General features: G+C 45.3%; 1 protein-coding gene across 1 annotated transcript; it reads left to right on the top strand.

Annotated features, from left to right (window-relative positions):
- Positions 1 to 4,356: 4,356 nt before the first annotated feature.
- LOC119385320 (scoloptoxin SSD20-like) lies at positions 4,357 to 10,791 on the top strand. Its single transcript, XM_037652785.1, has 3 exons — positions 4,357 to 4,601; positions 7,415 to 7,528; positions 10,603 to 10,791. Exons 1-3 carry the CDS (start codon positions 4,413 to 4,415, stop codon positions 10,789 to 10,791), a joined length of 492 nt encoding a protein of 163 aa, XP_037508713.1. The 5' UTR covers positions 4,357 to 4,412.
- The last annotated feature ends 1,609 nt before the right edge of the window (positions 10,792 to 12,400 follow it).

A 12,400-nucleotide genomic window follows, 5' to 3' on the forward strand; every position in this document is an offset into this window, starting at 1 on the left:
AACCCATTTAATCATTATTAGTCAATGTGTCATGGTTCAGCATGTATAGATATATGCATATACAGTATAGACATACACACGCACACACACAGGGCACACATTATCGGAAAAGTCGGCTTGTCGTCTACTTGGCGTCTGCAGAAAATCTGCAGACCAGGTCTACAGAAAGGTCGAGTCTGCAGGAAGGTGACTGGGGTGACTGGTAGGTGACTCGTGGGTGACAGAAAGGTCAAACCCATTTTTGTAAAGGCCGCTTGCCTAGCACAAGACCTTGCGCGAGCGGCGCTGCCTTCCTTACAATATATTTATATATATATATATATATATATATATATATATATATATATATATGCTTTGCGAAGTAGAGGACGTGCAACACGAAAACTTTTTATTAATCCCAAGTTTCAGCCGGGGACCGGCCTTCATCAGGGTTCCCTGATGAAGGCCGGTCCCCGGCTGAAACGTCGGATTAATAAAAAGTTTTCGTGTTGCACGTCCTCTACTTCGCAAAGCATTGATTCGACTGGATCCAAGGACACTTCCTTCCTCATATATATATATATATATATATATATATATATATATATATATATATATATATATATATACAGGAAAGACGATCACTATTTAAGGTCTGGTTTTTCTTTGTTGGACACACTATTAATGAGAACCAACAGACCATAATGCCAAGGAAAGTACAGGGGATGTTATTATATAAAGGTGAAGAAAGTAAAGTGGACGAAAAGATAATTCACCACCGGCAGGTGTATATACACACACAGATATATATATATATATATATATATATATATATATATATATATATATATATATATATATATATACAGCACGGCATATCTGCATGCGAACATGTACGGAACGGCATGTTGGCGCCGACGGCAAGAACCCGCCGACTGCCCTCCGTATAATTGCTATCGCACTAAAAGGCGCGGTCACACGCGCTATATTGAGAGACATCAGTAGACGGCTCGTATTCACTGTAAGTGCTGAGCTCTCACCGTTTCCTTCGCATTGAGACGACAAACAGCACGAAATCCGCAACGCTCCCTGGAGCGGCCGTATTGTTACGCGAGATCATATCCAAAAGGGTCTGCGGCTCGCTTTACTTCGTCTACCGTTCGAAGTTGTTGCTATTGCAGTTACTGCTTCACCCTAGCGGCGAACCTGTGATGTGTACTCGGCTATGAGCTCTTAGAACGATGTGAACATACCTAGGTTTTTCTTGTCGCGCGGTGCTTTCGAAGCACGCGTAAGTAGAAATTTCAGAGTACTTTTTTGGAGTTCGCGCCTCAGTCGCTGATTGACTGATAAGAAATATTGTCACGTGGTCGACGATGACAGCAGTCGGCGTTTTCAAGATGAAACTGTTTATTTGACCGAACTTGTGGCCGGGAAATGAGAACTCGAACTACAGCAATACACGCTGTACACTGATAGCGGCCAACAGGGCGTCGTCCGTCGATAAACTGACAAGCGGTGAAGCGCGTCGGCATACATACACATGCCGTCGAATATTACAGCGTTATCGCTGGTTGTCCCGCAAGTTCTAGCGTAAGCTCGAGTTTTCACGTCTTGAGCGCAATCTTAACAAAACGATCTACAATAATCGCGAAGCTTGTCGAACAATGAGGCGCGGTTTGCGCTGAGCATTGCTGACAGTCTTTGTGGGCGAAAACCGAATACAGCAAAAGTGATAATAAGAAATGCACGTGGCAATATGTTTGTTTTTATTCAGCGGCTGGGCAAGGTTGAAATGGCCGTCACTTCTTTGATTGTTGTTGTTAGTAGGTAGGGCTGAACAAGGAAACTCTTGGGTTTCGTTTCAACAGAATTCGAATTCGCTTTATCCGAACGCGCAACCGTGTGTTCCGCTATTATTATTATTATTATTATTATTATTATTATTATTATTATTATTATTATTATTATTATTATTATTATTATTATTATTATTATTATTGCGTATTTGGTGCTGATTATCACAAGCGCTACTGGAGTTTCAGATCCTTGGCGTTTTAAGGCAGAAAAACTGAAAGGAGTGGCAATAAATGAGTCCCCTTTGCAGCCATATTGGCCGCGAGATCGAGCAGAGTCGGCACCTAGCGGTTAGTGGATGAAACCTCGTGGTGTGGATGGCTCTTTGCGTCGTCTGCTAGCCACACCGTGTTCGCATGTGTGCGTGCGTCATGCACGTCCTCGGAGGACAGCTTGTTTCGTTGTGCTGGCACAGTATCGAATAATTGCCCGTATGCCTGCACGCTATACACAAGCATTTCACATTCCGAGACTATATGTACTTTAATAAGTGAGTGCATGCACGTATCGGAATGGTGCTAGGTTTAACCATCGTACCGCCCATTCGCCGAAATCATTTCAATGTGGGTGTCACTTCGTCGTTGAAGCACATCACATAGTGCATTTGGCGCCGTCCTAAACGAAAGAAGTAGTGAATATCGAGGTGTGAATGTAGAATTTTAGCGACGCCTTCTCGTAAAGCGTCGGCGATTTCGAAATACTTGTGATACTGCGAAGCATGAACTAGCGTCTGGAAAGGCCGGTTAGCGGTAATAAAGACCCCAAGCCACACATTTCTATAGCGGTACACGTATTCATGCAAACAGAAAAGTCGAGTGCACAAAGTTCTTCATTTAATTCCGCAGAAATATAGGCTCTATTTTTGTAGCCGCTAGAGAAATAAGTAAATACTTAATTGGCTAAGTCGCGTAACACTACTGATGTTGTGATATAGGCAGCACAAAAGTTAAACACGTAGAAATAAAACGAGAAAAGACATCGAGCACAGTGCAAAACACGACTGTGACTGAAGGCCAGTACCCCATTGATTGTCAGGTTGCGCTTCTCTCACACGTAATGGGAACGTCAGTCTAGCTTCGTGCATTAATGTCGCAATGGAGGGCGTATATATCACCATATGCTGCAGTCAACGTGTTTTATTCGCCGACAATCGACTGAAACCGCCCATGGCGAAAAGGCCCTGCGTACATTTGTATACGCGCCTCCGACCACCTATCCATACTAACGCGGTAACGGTACTGCCGCCTGTAGCCTGATCACGCGGCGAATAGTCACTCAGACTCACGTGGTCAACAGGACTCACCAGGGCCTTTTGCGTTTGCTTTTTGCAGGAGAGGTAAAAAACAAAAGATGACATTATGATTGGCTGTGGCGTAAAACGTACACCACAAGCAGTGAAATGTACCACGGATGTTGTGTACGATGCCCATTATCGTCAAGTGGCTCATTTTATACAGGAAAAAAGATGACTTTTTAGGGCTCGTTTTTTTAGACACAGTAATAATGAGAACTAACAGACAGTAATGCCAACGAAAGTATAGGAGATTTTATCTCTAGTAACTAGGATATGAAGAAAGTAAAGTGGACGAAAAGATAACTTGCCGCCGGCAGCGCCGATGTCGCCATGGCGGCGATCGGCGCTGACTAACACTCCTAGGTTTAAATGCAGATATACACCTCATAAAGTGGACAAGAGGATGACCGCCGCCGTAGCTCAGTGGTAGAGCACTGGACGCGTTATTGGAAGGTCGCAGGTTAGGTCCCTGATGGCGGCAAGTTGTCTTTTCGTCCACTTTAGTTTTTTTTTAATTTAGATCTTTATTACTACAAATAGCCTCCCCTATACTTTCCTTGACATTATTGTCTGTTAGTTCTCATTCATATTCTGTTTATATAGACCAGAGTGGAAGTTCTGTGAATGTGTTACAAAGACTGCGGCCGTACATCTCATTTTAGCAAAACACACATTGTTCGCAAGCATCATGCCCCAGAAAACTCGGGAGCTAATCGAGACATGGCATATGCAGAACATGCAATATTTAGGTATCAGCGTTTTTATCTGTCGCGTTACAATGAAAATAAATATTTTATTCAAGAGTTTCTTTTTGTACTATGTAGCCAAATTCGGGTTGCCATTTATGTTCTGGGCATGTGAATAAAGCTTCAGCTGGAAGTTGACGCATTGAGTTAGGTTGTCTTTTGTGTTCTCGTCCCATTCCGCCTTCCCCCTCCCTGTATTCCTCCCTCCCTAAAGGTAGAAGATATTTCGGAAAGTGTCGTTAGTCTTGTTAGAATGGCAGAGTTTGAAAATTTTTCGATGAAGTATATATCCACTTGCAAGTACCTTTATCATCTCCTGAGCGTTTGTTAATAACACCGATCGGGTGTTGAAAGACATCGGCATCACAATTTGAACTTCTTTACACCACATACCACTCAGTTTTCTGAAGGAAGTGAAATATCTCTATCTAGCAACTGTATGCAAACGCATGTTTGCTTTGTTTTCTCTTTCTTTTACGGCAAGTTTCGGGAGCCAAGTTATTCCCGAGGGCAGTGGATTTGTGCTGAACGACGAAATGGACGACTTTTCCACGCCACATCTTATCAACGCCTTCGGTATCAGACCTTCGCCCGTAAACTTTATCAAGCCTGGTAAAATTCCTCAGTCTTCCATGGTGCCCACCGTCATCCTTGACAAAGACGGAAATCCAGAAATGTGTATCGGAGGTTCCGGGGGATCGCGCATCACCAGTGGCGTGGGCCTGGTAAGTGAACTGGAATATGATTTACAATATTTATTATACACTGCGCCCTGCGGCTATTTGGCGGGCTTGTGTGCACAAGTGCTGATTGACTACGTGGAGGTTATATTCATGCGTAGACTCAGTAAAAGAACTATGGATCAAGCACTGGTCGAACTTGAAGTGACGTATGCATGTGCTTTTACAGCTTGCACTTTGGCTTACTGCATATATATTTAGACGCCTCACAAATAATATCTGGGTTTTTGCGTGCCAAAACCACGATATAATTATGAGGCACGCCGTAGTCAAGGGAGCCGGAAATTTCGACCATCTGGTGTTCTTTAGCGTCTCACAAAAGCTGTAGGTATGCAGCTGCGTGGTCAATATCCACGCAGCTTGTAGTAAGCGCCCTAGTGCAGCTACTACTCCTAAAAGGGATTCTGAAGAACTTTTAGCTGCCTTGTAGGAGCGGATTATTAATTGCGACGGTGTCGGTAGGCGGAGCGGGGCGATGCCGCCGCCTGTGAGAGGCGGAGATGTAATGCGTCACGATCGACAGTTACTAGTGCTTACTCCGAGTTTGCGTGCGATATCGGAGGTCATAGTTAAAGCCTCTCGCTACCAACCAGGGACACTGGCCGCGCTGGCGTCGCCGAGGCACCCTAGACGTAGTTACTTTCTTTGCCTTTCGCTTCGTGTTAGCGTGCGCCGGCTCATCGGAGTAGCCCAGTTTCCACATGCACCGACGGGATTTCTCAGCCGCCGACTGCTTCGATTGCGAGAGCACCAACAAAACTGCTGCAATGCGCGTTGCACAAAGAACACGATTTCGACGGGCCAATGTCGTGTCTTGGTGGAGCGATACAGAGGCCAACGGGACGCACGCGTTTGCGGCTCAAGCTACGAACCTCTGCCTCCTGTGTTGCTGAAGCGCAGTATGGAAGTCTATGCATGATCACAGGCATCGGTTAGCCATTACTTGAAAGCGCATACAATGCCTTTTCTCTCTTTAATTGACGAAGTTTGCAGAAGTGCATGTCGGGTACCAGCGTTAATTATGGGCTTGTTGATATCATCTTTACGCGGGATTCACGATTCGCTATGTCCAAATACATGTTCACAACTTCATTTACCAGAACGGTTTAACATTGATCATGGGCCTTACTCGTCGCGATGGAGACATGCTGTCAACATAGGTGCATCCACGTCAACCGGTGCTATAGCTGCCACACACGAATAGGCATTGTACAAGCTCTCATATATCTGTATCTATAACACTACACAATAAGCACTACTTCAGTGAAAACACGTTTCACTTTCGTGTTATACGTTTCCTATGACGGAGGGATCAGCCATGTTTCTTTAGAGGGTGTAGAGCGTAATTATGCATAAATACCCCGCTCCATTTGTGCCGTTTGGTTGTAGCGGAGCTATTAGACCAACAAAAATTTTCGCATCTGCCGGGTATAAGTTTTGAAATACGCCCAATGTATACGTGTATTTCTGCTTCTTACTCCCGTTTTGTGGCTTGTAATGGCGTGAGCTAGACACAGACACAAAAAAACGCCCATATGGGTGTAATCGGGCATACAGATGTACGGTACCTTCAGTTCTTTCTTCACTTTACGGTTTCTTCTAACAAAGCCCGACACTGCACTTCGCATATTCTGCTGGAAGGGATAGTGTCACTTGGTAGTGACGGTGAAGAAAGCAATCGCAGCCGGTACAGATGAAACTTTTATGGGGCGAAGTTGTGCCCAGAAAAACAATGACACTCGAAGTGCAACGGTGTCGGCGCACACAGTCGTCGGTCATCGAATAATCTGATCAGCAGTAGAGCGTGTCGGCATTTATACATCTGACGTCGAAGATTCTAGAGCTGTCGATGGTAGCCCGGTTAGTTTCAGAATAGAGTTAGTTGACTGCGTTGGGCGTACAATCTTATGGAAAGATTCTACAATAATCGAGAATGTTCCCGGACATCCGGGTGCTGTTTGCGCAAGGGAGTGGTACATGTGTAGCGGGCCGGTCACACAAAAATAGAAAAAGAAGTGCGCGTGGGAATATTGTTGATCTCCGAGAGAGAGAGGAAAAAAACATTCATTTCTAACAAGTTGAGTCTCTAGTGGTTGGACCTCCTAGTCCGGAAGACCATTGTCTCTTGCCGCCGTCCGGGCCCGGTCGACCAGAGCTTGTTAGGCGACTCCCTTGCCGGTGCTCGCGTGGCAGTGTCCTCCCAAGAAATTTGATACAAAATTAGCACCAACGACGACGCCGAGTGCTTTGCTAGGACTTCGTCAACGACCGCTAATTTTGAGTACAGGCTACACTTGCGTAGTACGTTACCCGTCACCACTTCGTACACTTAATTGCGACGGTCTTATCAAGCGGTCTTAGCAGCGATGCTATCGGCACGCGGGTGGCGTCAATTAGTGATGTCGTTGTTTTGTGGATCATTAAGTAATGCTTCGACATAACTGTGTGCGCTTCTTGTTGTTTCAAAGCACACGGTGAAAGCTTAACTCGTAGTTCGAGCTCGTCTTTATTGATCATTCACCTTGCTGTAATTTTTGACCAGTGTGACGGCATTATAGGCGATATGCTTTTCGTGACACGTTAAGGATTGGCTGTATATTATTCAAACAATATAACAATGCACACGTATCAGATTGCATTCTTCATATTTGTTCTCATGCGGTCATATGGTCGAGCATTCTCTTTTTAAGGGTAAGCGCTATTTTGTCATTGTGCACGTAAAGCGTGAAAATTCTCAATGTGAAGTATCTGCCAAACACAACTGTGTGCTAATTAAGTTCAGTTTCTCTTTATCACAGGTCGCAATGCGCACTCTTTGGCAAGGCAAGACAATCAAGCAAGCCATCGATGAGCCACGAGTACACCACCAGTTGCAGCCAACCTTCCTGGAAGTGGAAGAGTTTTTCGCAGAAGTGGGCAACCCTTTTTCTGTTAATTATCTGCTTACGTAAAGATCATTATTGCGCATAATCTATCTGCAGTGATGAGCATGTAAACATAAAACGAGGAGTGTCACCTTGCTTTTGGCGCTGTATCCATCAGTACTGCGGATATTGACATTTCAGTGGATAGAAAATGAGCCTTATTTAACGTACAAAAATGGCCTGAGTGCCGTTTTCACGCATCTTTCTATATTCTCTCCTTCCAAGCTCCGTGGTGCAGCTGAGTGTGAAAGTGATTAGTAATATTTCTTTTTTGCGCAATGGGACCGGTGTTGCCTACGAGCATAAGGTTTGAGGTAAATTGCGGGACTACGGGGCACAAACCGCAGAAGTGTTACGGCTCTGTAGGAAAGCGGAACTCATATTTAATGAGTGACGAAATGTCTATATACGAAGGCATGTTGTAATAATAACGCATTCTGCCTAGGTAAGGCACATAAGCCGATAACAAAACCTTGCTGTGTTTGCTACTCGAAATGGTTGGAGCCGCATATTTTGACTAAATTCTTACTCGTGCTTCGAAACAATCATTTAGAGTTACAATACCATGAATGAACTGAGCGCGCTTGGCAACGTAAACATTTCCTGCATTGAGCTTTGCACACCAACACTCGCCAATTCAATGTCGTAGAGAATGTAATCCATAGCAGCCTGCGAAATAAAATCAGTCTACAAAAAAGTTACGTAAGTTGGGTTCAAAACATTCTGCCACACTCTCTATGCTGCTCCTGCTCCTTTCTCGCTCCATTATATTCTTGCTTCCTTCCTCGAAGTTTATTGCCCTTATCGATTCCTCGATTCCAACAATTGCTTTATATAAGGCGCAGTACTATTTGCTTGTAAGTTTCTATACCTGATCAAAGAGATAATTCGTTTCAGACATCATAGATTTGAAAACGCACCAGTGGGCAGTGCTGGTTCCATGGCTGCGTTGCGCTGCTGTGAACAATATTTTGCGGGCGCTCGACCACGTTTCCACGGGGGTGTAATAGGATGCAATAACGTCTTATCGTATTTTGGGTGTGTATTCAATGAAAATAATAGAAAGTCCTGATTGTTACAGTGAACTCCCTTCATTCTTTCAAATCTTCTTTTTTTTTATTTTTCGTTCGCCCTTTGTTCTGCCGTTTCGCATGACTAAAAAACTAAGCTGTGCCTAGCGCGTACATTGCCTAGCGCGCACAACGCACGCTCGGAGACCGTGAATCCTGCCGTTGGAGGAGCTACCGGTCGACCCTTACGCCAGCGCGCAATAAACACCTTTACACTATAAATACAGACATTTTGCTCTTGGCGATGTACATTGAAGAAATTGAATAGAGGCAGTTAAAATACATTTTTTTCTGTATCGTCTAGTAATCTGGCGGATAATAATTAAGGCTTCTCTCCAGCACACTTACTGAGGTTGACACAACAGCTGTGTAATGTAGCCGTTTCTTCAATGCGTGCGCTTTCTGAAGAATAGAGAAGTACGGAACAGATAAATAGGAGAAAAAGAAACAAAGAGAGAAAGAGAGGGAAAGAAATGGACAGACAAAGAGAAAAAATACAGACAGGAACGGAAAGAGAGATATGTCCTTACTAATTAAGACCGTGCTAATTATGATCATACTAACTTAAACGACCATGCTGAGACCGCGCTAAGTAGGACAGAGCTAATTAAGGCCATGCTAAATAAGACCTTGTTAATTAATACCATACTAATTAGGGCGTTATAATATTAAGGTCATCGCAATAAAGTAAGTGCTAATTAACACCATGCTCATTAGGACTTTGCTAGCAATCTAGGTCGGCCACAAGCTCCGCCTAGTCCAGCCTTGCACCACTAGTCGAAGCTTCCCACATTTTTAATTATGACAATAGGTATGGAGTGCATTTATTGCGCAACGTCCCAAGTAACATAACAGAAATAGGAGAGAGAGAGATTTATAGCTTAAGTAAACCGAGGAAGATTTCGCTTAAGCTTGTAACGCAACAACAGGACTTGAAGATGTCTTTTCGAATTTCTGAATTTCGCGTCGTTTCTGCACACTGTGGCCACAGACAACCGCAGCGATCCCGTTCGTTCGTGAACAGCTTCATTTTGCATACAAAGTAAGATTATATTTATAATAATTCATGTATTCAGGTAGCTTAGCTTTAAAGTCAATGCTTTCTCACGAGCGAGTAAGAACATAAATGCAACTTCCATAGAAGAGACTTAATGGGGTTTGTAGAAGTAATAAAGTCACCTATTAATGTTTACAGCACCAAAAATGGTAATTATTGGCAATAGATGGGATGTAAGCTTTAGGTGGTTTCACTCAGTGGCTCCGCGAGGTAAAACATCCTGTCACAGAGTGGGAGGCCTACCTTAGGATAATGATCGCGTAGTTAATAATAAAAGTTTGTCGTATCGTCTACAAGATAATAGCGATACGAAAATGAGCAATCTTTCAGCTATTTCCGCAATCGCAATTATAGTAAGCTCAAAATGAGCCTACTCATAGTGCACAAGTTATTGTGCAGAAGTCAGGTTTTCAAGGGCAGGCCTCACATTAAAGTAGGTTATCCCAGCTTTGCTCATGATCACGTTATGTAATGTAGAGAATTTAAGGACGTTGGAATGGTGTAGATGTTATTTTTAAGTAGGCTCAGTATACGGTTGTCACCGTTTGTGATATTTTTGAAGCCAAGTGCTACGCGAAAGAACACATTGCTACGGTATGAGCCGGACTCTGGTATGAGCCGGGCATGTGGAGGAGGAAGACAAAGTTGTCTGGTGCGGACTGAGGACTCCATCTTTACGTCTGATTGCCGTATCTCATCCTCATTTTGTAAATAAACATAGTCAACCTTTATTCAACCGTAACAGTTTTGTGGTGGAGGTGCTGGGTAATCTACGCCGAAGCCGCCGCTTTGCTGGACTGCCCCCGTTACCACTGGCGGTTGAGATGTCTCACAGCGAAGACGGAAACCGGATTCCCGCAGCTCCAAACCTTGCACCAGTCCCAGCAGCACTGCTAGTGCCAGCTACGGGCGTGCCTTGTCCCTGGTTGCATCAGGACCTGACAGTGCCTGGCACATTCTGTGGCAGACCTGGCGAGGATTGGGACGACTGGCTCGAACACTACAAACGGGTGAGCAAGTACTACCAGTGGGACGCGGCGACCCAGCTGTCCAATGCAGTATTTTTCTTGACAGACACAGTGCTCATCTGGTATGAGAACCAGGAGGATGCCCTCACGTCATGAGATCGCTTCGTGTCCGAAATACGGGAGTGTTTCGGAGACTCCGTAGCAAAGCGAAAGCAAGCGGAACAAACGCTGCTGGAGAGAGCCCAGATCTTGGGAGAAACGAGTACGACCTATATCGAGGCTATCTTGAAGCTCTGCAAGACCGTCAACCCTTCCATGCCAGAGGAGGACAAAGTTCGGCACCTACTGAAGGGCATTGCCGAGGATGTATATTGTCACTGGGTCGTGAAGTCGAGGAAGACAACAGCTGGCGTGGTCAAGATGAAACTTTTTATTTGGCGATACTCGTGGCCGGGAAATGGAAACTCAAACTACAGCAATGTATGCTGTACATTGATAGCAGCTAATTGGGCGTCGGCCGTCGAAAAACTGACAAGCGGTGAAGCGTGTCGTCATTTATACATGTGTCGTCCAATATTCCAGCGTTATCGCTGGTTGTCACGCAAGGTGTAGAATAAGCTCGAGTGTTCGCGTCTTGCGTGCAAGCTTAACGAAACGATCTACAATTATCGCGAAGCTTCTCGAATAATGAGGCGCGGTTTGCGCTGAGCGTTGCTGGCAGTCTTTGTGGGCGAAAACCGAATACAGCGAAAGTGATAATAAGAAACGCGCGTGGCAATATCAGTTTCTCATCGGCAAAGAGAGCCTTGGCACAGTAACCGATGTCATACGCCGCTGTCGCACATTTGAGACCCTCAAGATGCAGCGTATCGCTTTCAAGTTCGGTCGCCTACCGAATGTGACCACCGTTGCGAGTGTTCGAAAAGAGCTCACTCGAAATGCTCGCCTGACGCCGTACGAAGCTACACCCGTGCCACATCCCTCTCACCACCACGTGTCAATGGCCGCAGCAGTGTCGATGACTACAACTAAAGGTCGGGCTTATCACCGAAGCCACAGCGCTATAACTACCCGGTGCCGAGGTACGAACACCGCTTCAGTTCCCCCGCCAGCCGGCCAACAGATATCAAGAGCCGAAGGAAGATACACGTTTGTGCCACCACCACGTCAGCGCAATGCCTTCCAGGAGTACAATGCGTACCGCCACTCCTATGTGTGTTACCGTTGCGGTGTCGCCGGGCAGATAGCTCGGTTCTGTCGTCGACAGAGAGAGCCCACCTCACGGTATGATTCCCCATCAGTGTTTCCTCCAGCGGCCACTGGTCACAACAAGGGTCATCGGCCCACCTATTTCAGCAGTACCTCACGGCGAGAGAATCGCCGTAGCAGTTCTCCCGCGTCCGACCGTAGTTTGACGCCTCCGTCTGGCCGAATGCATCGCTAGCCTTCACCGGGACGATGACTGTCATAACTGCCGCCACCGGGAAAGTAGCAGGCGCGGCCGATGGAGGTCAGGTCGCAAAATAAGATTTGCCTCAGATGCATCCGCCAGTTACCAAGAACAAGGTACGTGTGTTAATGGATGGCTTTTGTGCGAGTGCTTTGGTGGAAACTGGTCCCGCAGTTTCAGTTATGAGTATTTCTTTCAAAAATTGCATAGGCCGCAAAGTTATGTTTTCCTGGGGCGAACCAACAAGATTTCGTGGTGTTGGTGGGGAAGTACTTAATCCTGTCGGATTATTTCCGATGAACAGACGTGGTCAAT

Source organism: Rhipicephalus sanguineus, chromosome 3, assembly GCF_013339695.2.
Source record: "Rhipicephalus sanguineus isolate Rsan-2018 chromosome 3, BIME_Rsan_1.4, whole genome shotgun sequence".
Taxonomy (NCBI): domain Eukaryota; kingdom Metazoa; phylum Arthropoda; class Arachnida; order Ixodida; family Ixodidae; genus Rhipicephalus; species Rhipicephalus sanguineus.